The sequence below is a fragment of the Lepidochelys olivacea genome (genome assembly GCF_965140295.1).
Source record: "Lepidochelys olivacea isolate rLepOli2 genome assembly, chromosome: 9".
Lineage (NCBI taxonomy): Eukaryota > Metazoa > Chordata > Testudines > Cheloniidae > Lepidochelys > Lepidochelys olivacea.
The window spans coordinates 22,059,015-22,075,568 of NC_140419.1; the positions used below are offsets into that span (position 1 = coordinate 22,059,015).

Below are 16,554 nucleotides of genomic sequence, written 5' to 3' on the forward strand. Positions count from 1 at the left end.
ATTCACAACAGTGCTAACAGCTTTCTTGTAAATTCATTAATTGTTTGATTTTTCTTATGGTGAGGACACATAATATTTTGCAGTTTCAAACTAATTTCCTGAAGATAAAATTAATCTGCATATGTCATAAAGAGAACAGGCCACAATGATTTTTTTGAATGAAAGGATGTCCCTTGACAATTTTTTTCTTGATGTATAAGATATAGGTGTGTGGTTAAAATGATTTATCTTTATTTATTTATTTTTAAATTCAGGGCTATGTGCTAAATCTGTTAATTCATAATAACTACCCTGTTTACTTAAATATTACAATATGAATAGAAGTAAACAGACTTAGTAGTTTTAAATCAGTATTTTAGTTAATTTGAAATACAAGTCCCAAAATACTCATGAATCTGACATTTTTGAATGGTTTATTTTATGTGTCTTTACTCTGAGAATTAATTGAGTTAACTAAAAGCACTGGTTTGAGACAGGTGGTGTTGGCAGGTTCCTCACCCAGCTCTGCCAAAGGATCTTAATTTTCACCTGCAATATTATTGATGTTGAAATAAAAATAACAGTACATATGAAATCAAAAATATTTCATAAACATGAGTGCCCAACAAATACAGCCCACTGTAGACTTGCTGATTTGAAGCTGTATCAACGAAGTAACAAAGGCTGTCATTCTCCAATACAAAAAGGTATTCCTCAGTCTTTAAATAATGTTGTATTAGTATAATTCTGATTATTTATCACCAAAATGCAATGGTAAATGATCTGACTCACAATATCTTTGGAACAAGAACAAGAAAGAAAAACACACCTCCTCCCCAACACCAGTCTTGAAGCTTTTGAATAGAGAAGCTGTTTTTTCCTCAAGTCACATACATGAAATAAACCACCACATGTCAGACATCATAGATGTCAACTGATCAATTACACATGTTATGCAAATACAGTAATTACCACTACAAAACCAGCTGCAAGTCATGATACAATAAAAAGACTAGAAACACATTTGAATAAAACACAATTAAATTAACCGAATTCCTGATTAGCTATCATCCTAATTAAACAAATAGCCATAAAAAGGGAAAGTTAAAGGAGATTTGTGCAGGTGCAGCAGTCCACCAGCATGTTATCAATTACAGAATTGGAGCCTAGTAGGAGTTGTGATTCAGAATAAAGATTAGGTAAAGTGCTTTTTATAATGCAGCAAAATCTAAATAATTGAACTACAGAATCAATTAAAGGGACGAGTCAAAAGTGCTGCAGTGATCAGTGTTAACATTAATTTTCCTAATAAAACAATCACAAAGAAGCAGAATAACTTGTTAGAAAAGTTAGTGTTAATGTGATCATTTGTGACGTAAGTGTGATTTCACTAAATTGGCTGAAAGGAAAAATGAAACATGTAAATGGTCTGAAATGGAATTTAGATTAAACCTAAATTTGTGGTGTAACAAAAGGATGTAAAAAGCAAACAAAAGAAACACGATCTTATGATGAGTGAACCTTTAAACACAGTACTTGTAAATTAGAATCTATTATGTGCACCAGAACATTTTAATACGTTTAATCAATTCAGTAATGTTATAGGAGAACAATATGATGTTACTCCTGGGGAAGTTCTGCACCAAAAAATTAAAAATTCTGCACACAATATTTTAAAATTCTGCATATTTTATTTGTCAGAATAGCAAAATATAATCGGAGCAGTTTCAATTATTTTGGTCATTTATTTAAAAATATCTGTTAGCAAGTATATCTGTAACAATACAAAACAACAAAAAAGATTCAGGAAATGTTTTTTGACAAATAGATTCCTTACTAGGCATATTAATACAGAATTCTGAGTAATAATTCATTTAAACTACCGTATTTCCCGCACTCCTCAGAAGCAGTGCAAAGGGAGTCAGGGATAATGGAGGAGCTGAGGGAGAGAGAAGTAAATTGCTGGGAAGGAGACTTGGTGTGAACTTGGAGGGTTGTTGGGTACGAGTGGGAAAAAGTATGGAACAGGGTTTTTTTGCAGGGGAGGGAATGGGGAGGGATTGTTAGGGAGCTTCCCCCATGCAGACCCTGGCTGACCACTAGCCTCTCCCATTCAGTCAGGCACATCTGCCCCTGTCCCCTTGTGTTCCTGCACCCCCATGTGTCCTTGCACCCCCTGTCCCTTTGTATCTCTCCAGCCACCCCCTGTCCCTTTGTATCTCTCCAGCCACCCCCTGTCCCTTTGTATCTCTGCACCCCTCCCCCATCACTATGTGGCCCTGCACCTCCCTCCCCACAGTGGCCCTGTGCCTCCACTCCCATTCAGCCCCTGCCCCAGTCTGTCCTCCCCCAGTAGCGCTTATGTGCCCCGTCTGACTTCCCTAGTACTGCACGCTGTCTGTTTCCCCATGGCCCCTGTCTCCTAACCTGGTCCACTGTGAAGAAGGCAGGCTCTCTTTCTTCCTTAGCTGGTGGGGAGCTGCTGTTTTGGGCTATCGCAACAGCACCCTCTGGTGGGCAAAAGGCAGAACTGCAGCAACATTTTGGCAGACGTTTTTTCTGTGCAAAAGTTAAAAATATGTGGGGCTTGTTAATTATGTGCACACGCAGCAGCACAGAATTTCCCCAGGAGTAATGATGTAGTAGAATTAAATCTGGGTTTATGTAAGGTATTATAACTCAGGAAAGCCCTAAATATTTTAAAGCAATAATCTAAATAAAGATAATGCAATCACTGGGAAATTAGAAGCTATTAAACAATGTGCTTGGCAATAGTTCGCAGTCATGGACATTTACAATTATATTTTATTAGCAGCCAGGGATTATACCCTATGTTTTGCAGGAGAGCTAATTTTCATAGCTTTGACCCATCTCCCTTCTATTCACAATTATGCAACTTCCCTGTGCTGACTACGATTGCTTACATTAGAAAAGTATGTTTATAACTATCTTTTAATGTAATTAGTGTTCTGTTTTTTTAAAAAAGTTAGTGGCTATCAGGGAGATTTCCAAAACACTTAACGGATTTAGAAGCATAAAGTACTAATGACTTTATTGACTAGTTCTTTTTTCACCTGGATTTTATTTCCCACTTGGTTGCTTTGATCCCACTGGTGGTGCCAGTCCCTCCTGTTTCCTCTCCTCCTGTCATGTTTTAGCAACCTTCAGTAAGCTCCTAATTTTCAGCTTTGCCATACAGAACAAGTTGGAAAAGAGAGGTTACTTACTTTACAGTAACGAGTTCTTCAAGATGTGTGGTACTTCAGGGTATTCACTGAGGATGTGTATGCACCTAAGATTTGAAGATTCTTCATTAGCTGCATCGATAGTCTGTACCCATGGCTCTGAATTCAGAGCATAAGGGGCGATGAGGACCAACTGGCACTCCAGTTCCTACTCCAGGAAGGATCCTGAGCAGAGGGGGAGGAGAGAAAGTAATGGAATACCCATAGGGACTACACATCTCAAATAACTCAAGTTATGGTAAGGAAGCAACCTTTCTCTTCCTTTAAATAGTGGTCTCTGTGTGTATTCATTGTGAGTAACTTAAAGGAGGAGGATGGGAGGAGCTATGTTTTACCTCAGATACTGCAGGACTGCTGTGCCCCAGGATGCATCTGCACCAGGGTGTAATGTCTAGTAAAGGTGTGTACTGAACACTATGTTGCTGCTCTACAGATTTCTATGAGTGGTGTACCCTGGAGAGAAGTGACAGAGGTGGCTTGTGCTCTGGTCAAATGGGCCTTCATGCCTTGATGTGGGGGAAGAGTTTCCACTTGTTCACAACAAAGCAGAATGTAGCCTGAAATCAATTTCTGGAATTTTTGCAGTGAGATTGCTTTCCTCTTTCATCTGGTCAACAACAGAAACAAATAATCTCAGGGATTTCCTTTACAGGTAGAAAGCCATAGCTCTGTGGACATCTAGAGAATGGAGCATCTTGTCCTCTTTGGTGATATGAGATTTTGCATAGAAGACAGATATATGTATGGATAGATTCAGATGGAATTTGGAGAGAACCTTTGGAATGAATTTGGGATATAATTTCAGTTTACCTTATCTTTATGGAACACTGTCTGCCACAAGTGCCCCAAATTTACTTAATTCTTCAGGCCATGGTGTTAGCCATCAGGACAGCCACTTTCATAGATAGATGGAGAAGAGAGCATGAGGCCAAAGTTTCAAATAATGAATTCATAAGTGCGGACAGACCAGATTAAGTTCCCAGTTAGGAGCTGGTTTTGATACCAGAGGAAAGGCTCTGATGAGACCCTTAAAAAAAAATCTCAAAGTCATAGGGTGGGTGAAGATTGAGCAGTTTTCTTCTCTTTACTGAGGATGGAGTGGACTTCCTCTGAGTATGACCTCTCTAGGTTTGTTGTCAGTCCAAATATCAGGCTGTGAGGTGAAGGGGTGTGTTGGTCGGTCTAGCCTTCATTTTGAGTGGGAAGCAGCTGTAACCATATACGAAGATGAGAGGTCATTTGGAGGATTCTGATGACCCAAAACTGTCTCAGCTACAAAGGGGCAACTAGGATTACTGTCGCTTTGTCCTGCTTGATCTTATTAAGGACATGAGGTTAGAGGGGGATGAGTGGGAAAGCATACATTTCTGCTGCAGTGTACTCTCTGGTATTTCTTGGAAGGTTCAGTGGCCTTCTGATGGTAAAATGGCTGATGAGAAGGATGTTGTCTGTATGAAGGTAGTTTGGAGTACTTCTTCCGAGGTGCTGGGGTGTGTGCCCCAAGGACTTGTGGGTTGCCCAGGAGTCTTTGAGGGTGTGTAACAACTCACCAGTTGCCATGGAGTGGGAAGCTATGTCAGCTGCATCTAATGCTGACTGGAGGAACAATCAGTTATCAGCTTATCCTTCATCAAAAATAGCCGGAAATTGAGGCCTGAGTTCCTACAGAAGCTAGTTAGCAAACTCAAACAATTTATTTTAGTGAATAAAGTAATATTTAGACATCAGTGCCAATTCATTATATGAAATTATAGGTTGGTGGAAGAGAAACTTTCTTCCAAGGCCCTCCAATTTTCTGGCATCCTTGTTGGAAGGAGTAGATCTAGGCTGGTGGAGTCTGTTGAATTCAGTGACTGCCTGGACCACTAAGGAATTTGGGGCAGGATGGGAAAACAAATACTGTGCTCTTTAGATGGAACAAAGTATCTTTTCTCCATCTTTTTCAGAATGAAGGCGTGGAGGGCTGGATTGTGCCAAATTGTCTTGGCTGGTTCCAATATGGTTAGTTGACTGGAAGTGCCTACTTGCTATGTTCTAGAGGATGTCCAGCAGCTTGAGGATAGGGTCCTGAACTTCCTCCAGGGGACTCTGGAGAGCCCCTGCAATCTTCCTCAGGAGGTTCTGAAATTTTATGTGATCATCAGGTGGCAATGGTGAGGCCAGTGGAACTGCCTCATTAGGAGATGAGGACAAGAGAGCTGCAGGTGGATTGACTGGACATGGTTGCTTGGGCTGTTCCTCCTCATAGCACTCCTGAGGGGGCTGAAGCTCTTCTCTGGAAGGTGATCTCTAACTCCTGCTCAGATCTCTTGAAGTCAGGAGATCTATAGTATGGATTCCAAGTGCCCCAGTAGGTCCAATATGTGGGCTCTTATGGTTACAGAGATGGTGCCCTCTGTACCCTTATGAGTTTGGTGAGGGTACCATTGGTTCTACACCTGATAGTTTATTTTATGAGAGTGAAAGGGTGCCCAGGAGACTCTGGAACCTCTGTTGGGGGTAATCTTGCTTCTCACACTGGTTTGAAGACCCACTACATTGGCCTCAAACCTGCTGGAGGAGCATGAGACTTTGGATTCTAGAGGTGAAGCTGTTGGTACCACATCTCATGATACTGTGGCTGGTAGATAGGACCAGTGAATAGCACAGTGACTATGTAGCCCCTCTGGGAATGATCAGTTCTGAGAGTATTGTCAACTCTGGGTCAGTATAAACTGCTAGGTCATGGAGGATGGTATAACCAGGTTTAGCAGATGGAGAGTGAGAGGGACTTCAGTCTCTAGGCAGAATCATCAGTGCAGAGTTGTGTTGATCTTCAATATCACCTGCTGTGTGTTGGGACCACTGAGTCCTCCTCCTTGTGGTGTGGTACTGCCGGTACTTTCAGTGATTGATTCTTTTTCTCCCTTGGCGGTGCTCTGGTTGGTCCTTCCCACTCTCCCACCCCCCGTACAGGCAGTGGTTTTGGAGTATACTTGGTTCTCAATGCCCCCAGTACTGACCCTTGCTCCTTGTGAGCTTCAGACATGCCCATACTGGGGTGCGGACTCTCACCTGTCTGACTGGGAGGGATTTCTCCTGCTTCTTATGAGGATACTTCTTTACTCTCCTCTCATCTCTGCCTAGTAGAGTCCCCATAGGACGAGGGAATGTCAAGTCTGGAGGGGCACTACTTCGTGGTTCCTATGTACAGGGGGGTTAGAAGGTCCAGGATCAGACTGGGGCCTCATGGAATGCTCCATCATGTCTTCAGAGTTGGCATTTGAATGTTTGTTGTATATGAGGTGGAAAAGAACCTGGAGGGAACATGATCCTCCCCTGGCAATATAAGCAGGAGTCATGGGGATCACTGACTGGGAAGACCCAGGGACAGGCTATGCAGCACTTGAAGCCCAGGGATCTTGGGCATACTAGGTTCCCCCGAACTGTGAGAGCAATTGGGTTGGGGGAACCCCTAATCCCAAAATTGCCATCTAACTATATGTTAAAACTAACTACCCAAATATAAAGTTATTTACCATAAAAAAAATGATTAGGAAGGCAGGAACACTAGGACAGCTTCAGACACTGAGGAATAACAGCTAAAGTACCAGTTTAGCAGCTGGGACCTTGGTTGATAAATTCCATGTTACTGTAGGCTGGTCATTAAAATTGTAATTTATTTTAAACCAGTTCATTATATATAAACTAAATTGTATAAATGGACTATTTTTTGTTGTTATTATAGGAAATGCATCATTTTGAGGAGGAATTAACTTGTTCCATTTGCTATAGTATATTTGAAGACCCACGTGTACTACCATGTTCTCACACATTTTGTAGAAATTGTCTGGAAAGCATTCTCCAGCTATCAAGCAACTTTTCCATATGGAGACCACTAAGACTTCCACTGAAGTGTCCCAACTGTAGAAGTATTGTTGAAATTCCTCCATCTGGTACTGAGTCATTACCTATCAACTTTGCATTAAAGGCTATCATTGACAAATATCAGCAAGAAGACCACCCAGATGTTGCAACATGTAGTGAACATTATAGGCAGCCATTAAACGTTTATTGTCTTTTGGATAGAAAATTAGTGTGTGGCCATTGTCTTACAATAGGTAAACATCATGGTCATCCCATAGATGACCTTCAGAGTGCCTACATGAAAGAAAAGGAGACTCCTGGGAAACTCCTTGAGCAATTAACTGATGAACATTGGACTAATGTATGTTTCCTCATTGAAAAGTTGGAAGAACAGAAATCTTATTGTGAAAACATTGTTCAAGATGATAAGAAAGCTGTATTGCAATATTTTAAGAAACTTAATGACACACTGGAGCATAAAAAGCAAGCTTTGCTAGCTGCTTTGGATGAAGTTAATGCTCACATTTCTGAAGAATATGCACCACTCGTTGAAAACATGAAAAGAATCAGAGAAGAACAGCTTGATTTAATGTCACTGAACACATCTGTTCAAGAAGAGGAGTCTCCACTTCTTTTCCTTGAAAAGGTTGATGATGTGCGCCAACGCATAAAAGCTTTGAAACAAAAGCAACTACCAGATATCAAACCTGTTGAAGTTTATCCACGAATAGGACAGCTATTGAAGGATGTGTGGTCCAAAACTGAAATTGGTCAGATTAACAAGATCCTCACTCCAAAAATAAAGCTGATTTCAAAAGGGAAGGTATGCCACAAAGGCAGTGAGAAGGAAAGAGGACAGTCTAAGGAATTGCTCCAGTCTATAAACCCTCTAACAGTGATGTTAATTTCTATGACGATAGTGATAATTATGATTTCATTTACTAAACCTGTATTGTCAGTTGTAAATGAAGTAACTTTGATCTATATTTCAGACATCTTGCAGTTTGTTTATCAAGATCTATGCAACAACTTGCAGGCAGTAATGGAAATGCTATGCCATACATCTAATTTACTGATGGAATTCATGGGGAGAATTGTTTCTTTTTCTTTCTGAGTATCTGAAATACTGAGATTAGCAGTTAGGATAATTATAGGAATTGTTGTTATGTCTGAACTCTTGTACAAGGCTTTTTTTTTTAGTTTTTATCTAAATGCTATTGAAATAATAGATCCTTTACAAAAAAATTAAACTGGTTCTCTAGATTAATTAGTCCCAGAATCCGTACACCGGATCACCCCCATCTGCAGAAATATGTGAAGGACAAGACTGAAGAGTGTGTGGGGCAGGGTTCTCAATACCCCAATTTTCCCCTTATCTTTTCCTGTCCTTTGCCCCCACTACCCTGCCCATTTCTGAATCTCTGCTTTTTGCTGATTATCGTTCAACTCAATGAGAGCTGGATGGTAATTCCTCCTAAAGTAGTATGTACCACTCTTCAGTTGCATGTAAGGGGTCACAGTCAAATACATTGCTACTTCATCAGTTGCCCATACTAATTTGTAATGTAGGAGAGCCTAAAGATACTAAACATACATCTCCAGGAAAAAAATCAAGAACAAGTCAGAACTGATGCATATTATCTCTAAGAAAGCCATAAGTTCACAGATTCCAACCTAGGAAAGGCAGTTTCCAACAGACTGTAACTACTTCTCAAGCATCTACTACCCAGTCCGTTCTTTAAACTAATTTTTTAGGTAGGGTGTGGCTAAAAGTACCACAGAATTAAATATGGGAAGAGAAGACAAATCCTAGAGTTTCAGACATTAAAACTGAGCTGGGTAAATCAGTGTTGAGCCAGTCATTGGCTCCAGTGTAGAAAAAGTGTATATTATAAGTATTTGTATATTGCATTTTAGTAGACCTACTACACTATCTACAGTGAAACCATTTTTTGGTCATTAAATCATTTATGAAATGACTGGGGTTCATCCTGTTGGCTCCAGGCTGTTAGTTGGATCATATTGCTTCAAGTTTCCTTATGTACATCATGCATAAGTGATCTTGTATCTTTCAAGTAGATGCGGGTGCTACTCTAAAACTTTTGGGATAATATTCCTTGGTAAAATGTAAAAGTACAGTCCCGAAAAGTGCTGAATGTGTGCTGCTTTACTAAATGACATAAATATGCAAGCAAGAAATTCTAGTTAAGATATGGGGTGAAATCCTGCACTGTAGTGAATGGCAGAACACCCACAGACTTCACTGGGGCCAGGATTTCATCTTATTTATTTATTTTTTAAAGAAAAAGCTGTAAAAAATAATGTGAAAATGCAGTGTAAATGTCTTCTTAAATATTACTGCACATACATTTAATTTGAAATGTAGTCTACTTTACTCTGAAACAAAAATGTTGACACCCTTCCTCTATAATCAAATTAAGTGTAGTATATTCCATTAGTTAAAATACAAGGGACTGATTATGTCCCCACTGAAGTTAATTTTTAATAGGTTGATTGATTTACACTTAACAGTGAAGATTTCCCAGTAGCATGAGTCTTTGGATTGATGCTATGGGAATAACTCCGCACACATGAGCTCCAAATGGTAGGTTAATTTTGATGCCAGTTCTTCTTTTTAAAAAAAAAAAAAAATTTAAAAATACTGTTTGCAACATATCAACAAATGTGTTTTTAGTTTTTTTAAAAAAGTTCATTTAAACGCAACATGCCCGCTTAAACTAAGCGATTAGCATTCATGTAGCACTTCACATTTTAAAAGCCTTATTTAAAAAAAAACATACATATTCAAGGCATGATCCTGCAAAATGCCAAGAACCTTCAATTCCCATTCACTTCAGTGGGAGTTGAGGATGGTCAGCATCTCACAGTATCAAACCCCAAGTTAAAGCATTAGTAGTCTTAACTGTCAGTGTTGGGCATGTTCAACACCAACCAGGATTGGGCCCTTGATCCTGTAAAGTGGTATTTTAAGCGATCGTTCTTGTACCATACAAACCAGGCTCTACATACCAACTAGCAATTTGTGCACTCAATTTTAAAACTCAGGCCCAAAATGTAGAGTTTAAAAAAATCCAACACACAATGTAATACTTAGAAGTGTTTGATTATTTTATAAAAGAAATTATAATAGTATATCTTTGTTTAGAGCTGGAAATGCCTCTGTAACAGAGTTTACAATCTGAACAAAGTAGCAGTATGTTAGGTCAGGAAAATGGAAAGTAAAACTAATTTTTTTCATTGTTCAGCCAGAAAGTAATGGAAATAAGCAGCCAGCATAAAGAGGAATCCAATCAATTTTATGCAGAGGTGTGTTTCTAAAAAGTTACATTTGAGGTAAGGCTAGCAATGGGTAGAAACTTCTGTTTTGGATGGGAAGTGGGGGGGGTTGGATCACTGCATATTAAGCACAGTTCTGTATTAAAGTATACAAATTCATCTAATCTCAATATATGGAGGATTTTCTTAATTCCCATTAATACTAAGGGCCAGTTTTTAAAGGTATTTAGGCATCTAATGATACAGATAGGCACCAAGTGGAATTTTCAAAAGTACCTAGGCGCCTAATTTCAATGACCCTAAGTGTCTGTTTGGATCTCTTCTCTCAGAATGTCTTGTATATTAGTTTCCTGATGTTTTAAATATTTTACAAATATGTTTATAATTCAATTTTACTTTTCCAGATGACATGGATTATTTAGAAAATGTCATTGTAACATTTGATTTTAAAAAAATTCAGAATCTATATTTATTGATGTACTGGATATTTTAATAAATCTATCTAAAAACATATTATGTTGGGGAAGTGGGTACCTCTTATTCTCTCACCCCATGTAACCACCTTTAATTCAACACCAAACTGGAATGGTGGGTTGAACTGATGTCATGAGAGATGGAAGAAGTTACTCACCTTGCACAATAATGATGTTTTTCAAGATGTATCCCCCATAGATGTATCACTGTAGGTGTGTCCACGTCCCTGCACTACTGATTGGAGAACTTTGGTAGCAGTGTCCATGCAGCCCACGCGTGCAACCCTCCTCAGTTCTTTCTTGATTGCCCCGGGCTAGAGACGGAGCTATAGCTGTCTGTTCACTGATTGTTAATTCTTTTAGAATTGCTAGTTTTTAGCTTCCCTCAAAGCTTTTTCTTTGTTACTCTGTTTGTATTTTATTTGGCCCTGCCTAAAAAAAGAGAGAGAGAGAGAGAGAGAAGAACAGAGAAAAAAGAAAAGGGCTTGTTTCCTGCCAACCCCAGTGGGTGGGGAACCTCCCTGGACAAGGGTGTGTACGACTCACAAAGAATCCATCCCAGTGACCAGCAGACACTTGCAGTGTGTTCACTGCCTGGAAGAGAAGCACATTCCAAAAAAGTGTAGCTTGTGTCAGCAACTGAAGCCCAGATCCAGCAGACAGAGAGCTAAGACTCAAACTCCTACTCATGAAGCCAGCCTTCAACCCCTGGTGTCCTGGCAGGAGCTCTCACCACAACTCTCTACTTTGAAGGGAGGTGAGCCCAGAGAGATGATCCACTCTTATAAGGCCTCTAAGAAAAGGTCAGTGAGTCCCCATAGCGAGCCCCGATTGAGCTGAAAATGATCTCTGGCTTGATCAGTATCATCGATACTGACAGCACCGAAGCCATCTAAATCTGCTTCGCGCGGCATGCATGGTATCGAGTTGATGGAGCAAGTCATGGGCACCCCTCTCTTCTCACCCCATATAACCCCCTTTAACTCAATACCAGGCTTGAAGCTGGGTTAAACCAATGTTATCGAAGCAAGTAGTTTGACAGTGCGGATTACAGATTCCATCTAGCCTTTCTAAATTCCCCATTCTTCTCTGTAGAGTGAATTGCAGAAAGATGCTCCCACTCGTTTGTCTAGAAAATGTTAAAGTAACTGATAGATTAAAATTTCTCTCTGGAGGGGCGTATCATACTTTAATTAGGTCTGTTAGCATTAGAGATCCTGAGAATAAAAAAATTGACTGTCTTTGGCACCAGTTTTACTTCAGACTTTCCAGCTCCAATGGCTCTGAGCTGGAATAACAGCCAGCAAAAGCTCCAAAAGAAGTAAAAACCTTGTTTCTACATATAACTTCACTTACTGAGAAATTATTTTGTAGCCCTGTTTCTGCTGCCAAACATAGCATGCCTTCAGCTAAGGCCTTTGGTGAAGAAATAATAAAATTTGTACCCCTACCAGGCTTTTTCTTGTACAGTGGGCTGTACAGGATTATAGGAGAGCTGTGCTTTGCAGGAAGGCCAGGTGGATCTTATATTTTGGACATTTGGTATAGGTGTTACCATTTAATTTCTGTACCATTATAAACAGCTCTATAGCTCTGCACTTTTAAATAAATCTGTTTGTTTTTTATGCCCTTTTTCACTCTTGAAAAGAGCACTTCCCAGATATCTCCTTTTCCCCATCTTTGGAGATTATTTTTACAGGAGGAAAATAGATATTAATAGTTGCAGACAAACCAAAGCTGAACACTTGTCTTCAGTTGTGTTTGCCATGAAGTTGTTCAGAGACATTTCAGGATGAGCTTAAACCTAAAACTTAATGAGTTTATTATTAAAGTGCACATTACAGAATCCTGCAATCCCATCATTTATAGTTTCTATTTGAAGACAGCTCCAGGGGTCCCATATTAAGGGGATCTGAGGATGAGGGGAAGAGTAGGTACAACCCCTTTGGAAAAGACTTTGAATTCCATGGGGAAGGAGGGAGATAATACAGTCACCAGATGAGACAAGCCAATCAGCCCCGCCCCCACTGGTTGATTATTTCAGAGCCTTCCAGAATTCCCCTTGCATGGATCACAGAGACCCTGGCTATAGAGATGATGGTCATTCAAGAAAAGTCATAAACTAACATTCTTCTTTGAGTGCTTGCTCATCTCTATTTCATTCTTGGTGTGCGCGCACCCATGTGTGCAGTCGTCGGAGATATTTGCCTTAGTACTATCCTTAAAGCCAACTGTGGTGCCCCCTTGAGTGGCGTGATCATGCGTCAGTATATCTCTACGTGCCCTACGCCCGCTCAGTTCCTTCTTACTGCATGTGATGGTTAGTTGGAGCATCTCTTCTCACTTTGAACCGTATGGCCTTGTAAATAGTTTTTTATAGTAGTTAGTGTTAAGTATTTAAGTATAGTTAGGAGTTAGAAATTAGAGTCCCAGTGGGGACTTTGTCCCCAGTCTCCGGGGTTTAAGCCCTCTGCGGACTGCAACAGGCCTATGCCTGTAAGTGACCCCCACAGCAGCTGCCTCAAGTATTTGGGGAAATCATGTGAAGGACAAGTGTCGTATTTGTAAATATTTTCAACACAGGACTCGGAAAGAGTGGGATATTTGTTTGTGGGCTCTCCTCCTGGAGGCTGCCCTTCATTTACCTTCCGAGCCATCCCTCCAAGACTTGGCTAGTACCTCGGCCTTGATTCGCAGCGCAACCCCGGCACGGAGCTCAGCTGGCACCACTCCCTGTTGCTGGTGTCCAGAAAGAAAATGAAGACGCACAGCTCCCCAGCACCAGGCAAGAAAGGCCATGGAGCATCGTGCAAAGGACCCAGTTTGTGCTGCCCTGCCACTCTGGAGCCACGTGGACATGCCTCCCTAGTTACGGCCTTTAGCCCCTTAAAGGATCCACCACTGACTCCTGGGAGCGATAGGGGACCCAAGCTTTGGACGGCATCGATGCCTTCCCAAGCTCCACTAGTACTGAGAGAGCAGAGGCCTCTGCCCACGCCACCAGCACAGCAGGAAGCGGCAAAGGCTCCCTGTGAAGGCAAACCAGCCACTAAGACCTATCGGGGCAGTGGAGCACCACCAATCCTCTGAGACAAGGCAGCATTCTCCATCTCCGTGCCGCAGGTCTCCAGCGTCGCAGACCACGTCCTCTGGGGCTCAGCCTTGGTCACCAGAATTGCGATCGTGGTCCCTGCCATCTCAACACGGATCATCTTGGGGGAGGCGCCAGTCTCCATTCCACCGGCACCATTCGCCCTCCCACCGGTCATCTTCTCGGTGCAGATCTTGCTCACCTGCGCCGTGGGAGCACTCCTCGTTGCAATTCTGGTCCCCTGGCCAATCCTCCCACTCCAAACACCGGTCTCTAGTGGCGATAGGCAGCGGGAAGAGACAGCGGTGACGGCCCCACCATAGTCACTGGAAGGGGATTCCTCCAGCACGGAAGGGCAATTCAGCCCCTCGCCAAGACCGCACCAGTTTGAATGGACACCTGAGGCTGCATCGACATCTACAGCGTCGACTTGGCAGCATGGCCAGTGGTCAGCGCGGTGGCCTTATTGGAGTGTGTTGGGCATGCCAGATGATGCCCCCTTTACACCACTCATCTGCCACTGCCTCGGAGCAACAGCTGGCAGCACCGGCTTCAGTGCATGAGATGAGCTTGGAGGTTGAGGTAGAGGAGACAGCGCTCACCCCAAAACTCCCCTCCCCTACAGGGGATAATGCCCTGGAGCCTCCCTTGGTGATAGTCATCATCCTCATCCTTAGCTGAGGTGGTCATGGGATCCTCGAGGGCCAGCCCATGATGGTGATAGTCATCATCCTCATCCTTAGCTGAGGTGGTCGTGGGATCCTCGAGGGCCAGCCCATGAGACAATTTTCTGCTTCGATGGGTTGCCGAGAACTTGAGCCTAGAGATGGAGGAGCTAGCCAAGCAAGCAGACACTTGTTCAGTGTCCTCTCAGCCTCTACCCTGGCATGTGTTGCATTACAAGTACATGACGGGGTCCTGAAAATTGCCTCTAGCAAACCCCATCATCCATCCCTCCCCAGCTCCAAAAGGCCTGAGAAGAAGTACTTCATCCTAGCCAAAGGGTTCAAGTACCTTTATACCCACCCACCTCTAGGCTCGCTGGTTGTCTCTGTGGCCAACAAAAAAGTAAAACAGGAGCACAGTAGTTCAACTTCTAAAAATAAAGAGGCCAAAAGACTGGACCTTTTTGGGAGAAAAATTTATTCAACAGCAAGCCTGCAATTCTGGGTGGCGAACCATCAGGCCCTCTTGGACAAGTACAATTTTAACTTTTGAGACTTGCTTCATAAGTTCAAGAAGTCCCTCCCCTCAGGGTCTGGCCCAGAAATTTGGCACCGGGGTGTAGGAAAGCACCGTGATGGCTAGGAGCTCTCTCCAGATGATGTGGGACGTGACAGACTTGGTGGCTAGGGTGGTTGCAGCGGCAGTGGTCATGCAGTGCAGCTCCTGGCTTCAGACTGCTGGTCTGTCCCAAGAGATGCAGACCTCTATCCAGGACCTCCCATTCAAAGGGAACAGTCTCTTTTCGGAGCAGACTGATATGAGCCTGCATGGATTAAAGGACACTTGGGCCTGATGGTTCGTCAGCGCCTGCTGCCATGTAGATGGAACCAGGGGCCAGAGACTGAAGCCCTGCAGCTGGAGGCCAGGGCTGCATGGCCAGAGCTGGGATAGGGAGGTCAGTACCTGCTTCCCCGCTGTCAGAGTCCGGGACCGCCCGCCCAGGCTCCAGCAGTGGGATTTCAGGAACCTGCCGCCCAAACCCCCTCCCCCCAACATGTGTTGAGAACTCATCTTGCTCCTGCAGCATTGTGCCCCAACTCTCTCCAGAGGCGGTGCATCCAGGAGCAACAAGGAGGGAGGGGGAGGAGCCAATGCTTTGCCCCCACCCTCCCGTCATCACCAAGGAGGTTGTCATGGCCGCACAAAAAGCCCATGGTGGCCGCACTTGAGAAATGTTGTGCTAAGGAGTCCCCTTTTCAGTCCCTGCCATAAATATAAAGGGAAGGGTAACCACCTTTCTGTATACAGTGCTATAAAATCCCTCCTGGCCAGAGGCAAAGTCCTTTTACCTGTAAAGGGTTAAGAAGCTCAGGGTACCTGACCCAAAATGACCTATGAGGGGACAAGATACTTTCAAATCTGAAGTGGGGGGGGGCGCCCGGGAAAGGCTTTTGTCTGCCTGTGTGATACCTTTGCCGGGAACAGATCAAGGATGCAAACCCTCCAACTCCTGTAGAGTTAGCAAGTAATCTAGCTAGAAAATGCATTAGGTTCTCTTTGTTTTGGCTTGTGAAATTCGCTGTGCTGGAGGAAATGTGTATTCCTGTTTTTGTGTCTTTTTGTAATTTAAGGTTTTGCCTAGAGGGATTCTCTATGTTTCGAATCTGACTGCCTGTAAAATTATCTTCCATTCTGATCTTACAGAGTTGTTCTCTTATCTTTTTTTGTTCTTCTAATAAAGTTCTGTTTTTTAAGAATCTGATTGGGGTTTTTGGGTCTTAAAAATCCAAGGCTGGTTTGTGCTCATCTTGTTTATTCTCAAGCCTTCCCAGGAAAGGGGGTGTAAGGACTTGGGGGGATATTTTGGGGAAATAGGAACTCCAAGTGGTCCTTTCCCTGTTCTTTGTCTAAATCACTTGGTGGTGGCAGCATACTGTTCAAGGACAAGGCGAAATTT

The 16,554-nt window shown here is 42.5% G+C and overlaps 1 protein-coding gene across 4 annotated transcripts in view; it reads left to right on the plus strand.

The window, feature by feature from the left end:
• The window catches only part of TRIM59 (tripartite motif containing 59), a 56,814-nt gene that overhangs the window by 16,371 nt on the left and 23,889 nt on the right, over positions 1–16,554 (plus strand). The window contains exons 2-3 of one of the 4 annotated variants that reach the window (XM_084638692.1): positions 5,171–5,225; positions 6,952–12,370. The exons of 2 other annotated variants lie outside the window; for them this stretch is intronic. In XM_084638692.1, coding sequence (XP_084494818.1) covers positions 5,172–5,225; positions 6,952–8,184 — 1,287 coding nt within the window. In that variant the 5' untranslated portion in view covers position 5,171 and the 3' untranslated portion in view covers positions 8,185–12,370. Of the gene's footprint in view, positions 1–5,170; positions 5,226–6,951; positions 12,371–16,554 lie in introns of those variants that run through there. One more of the 4 variants, XM_084638693.1, reaches the window with a different exon arrangement.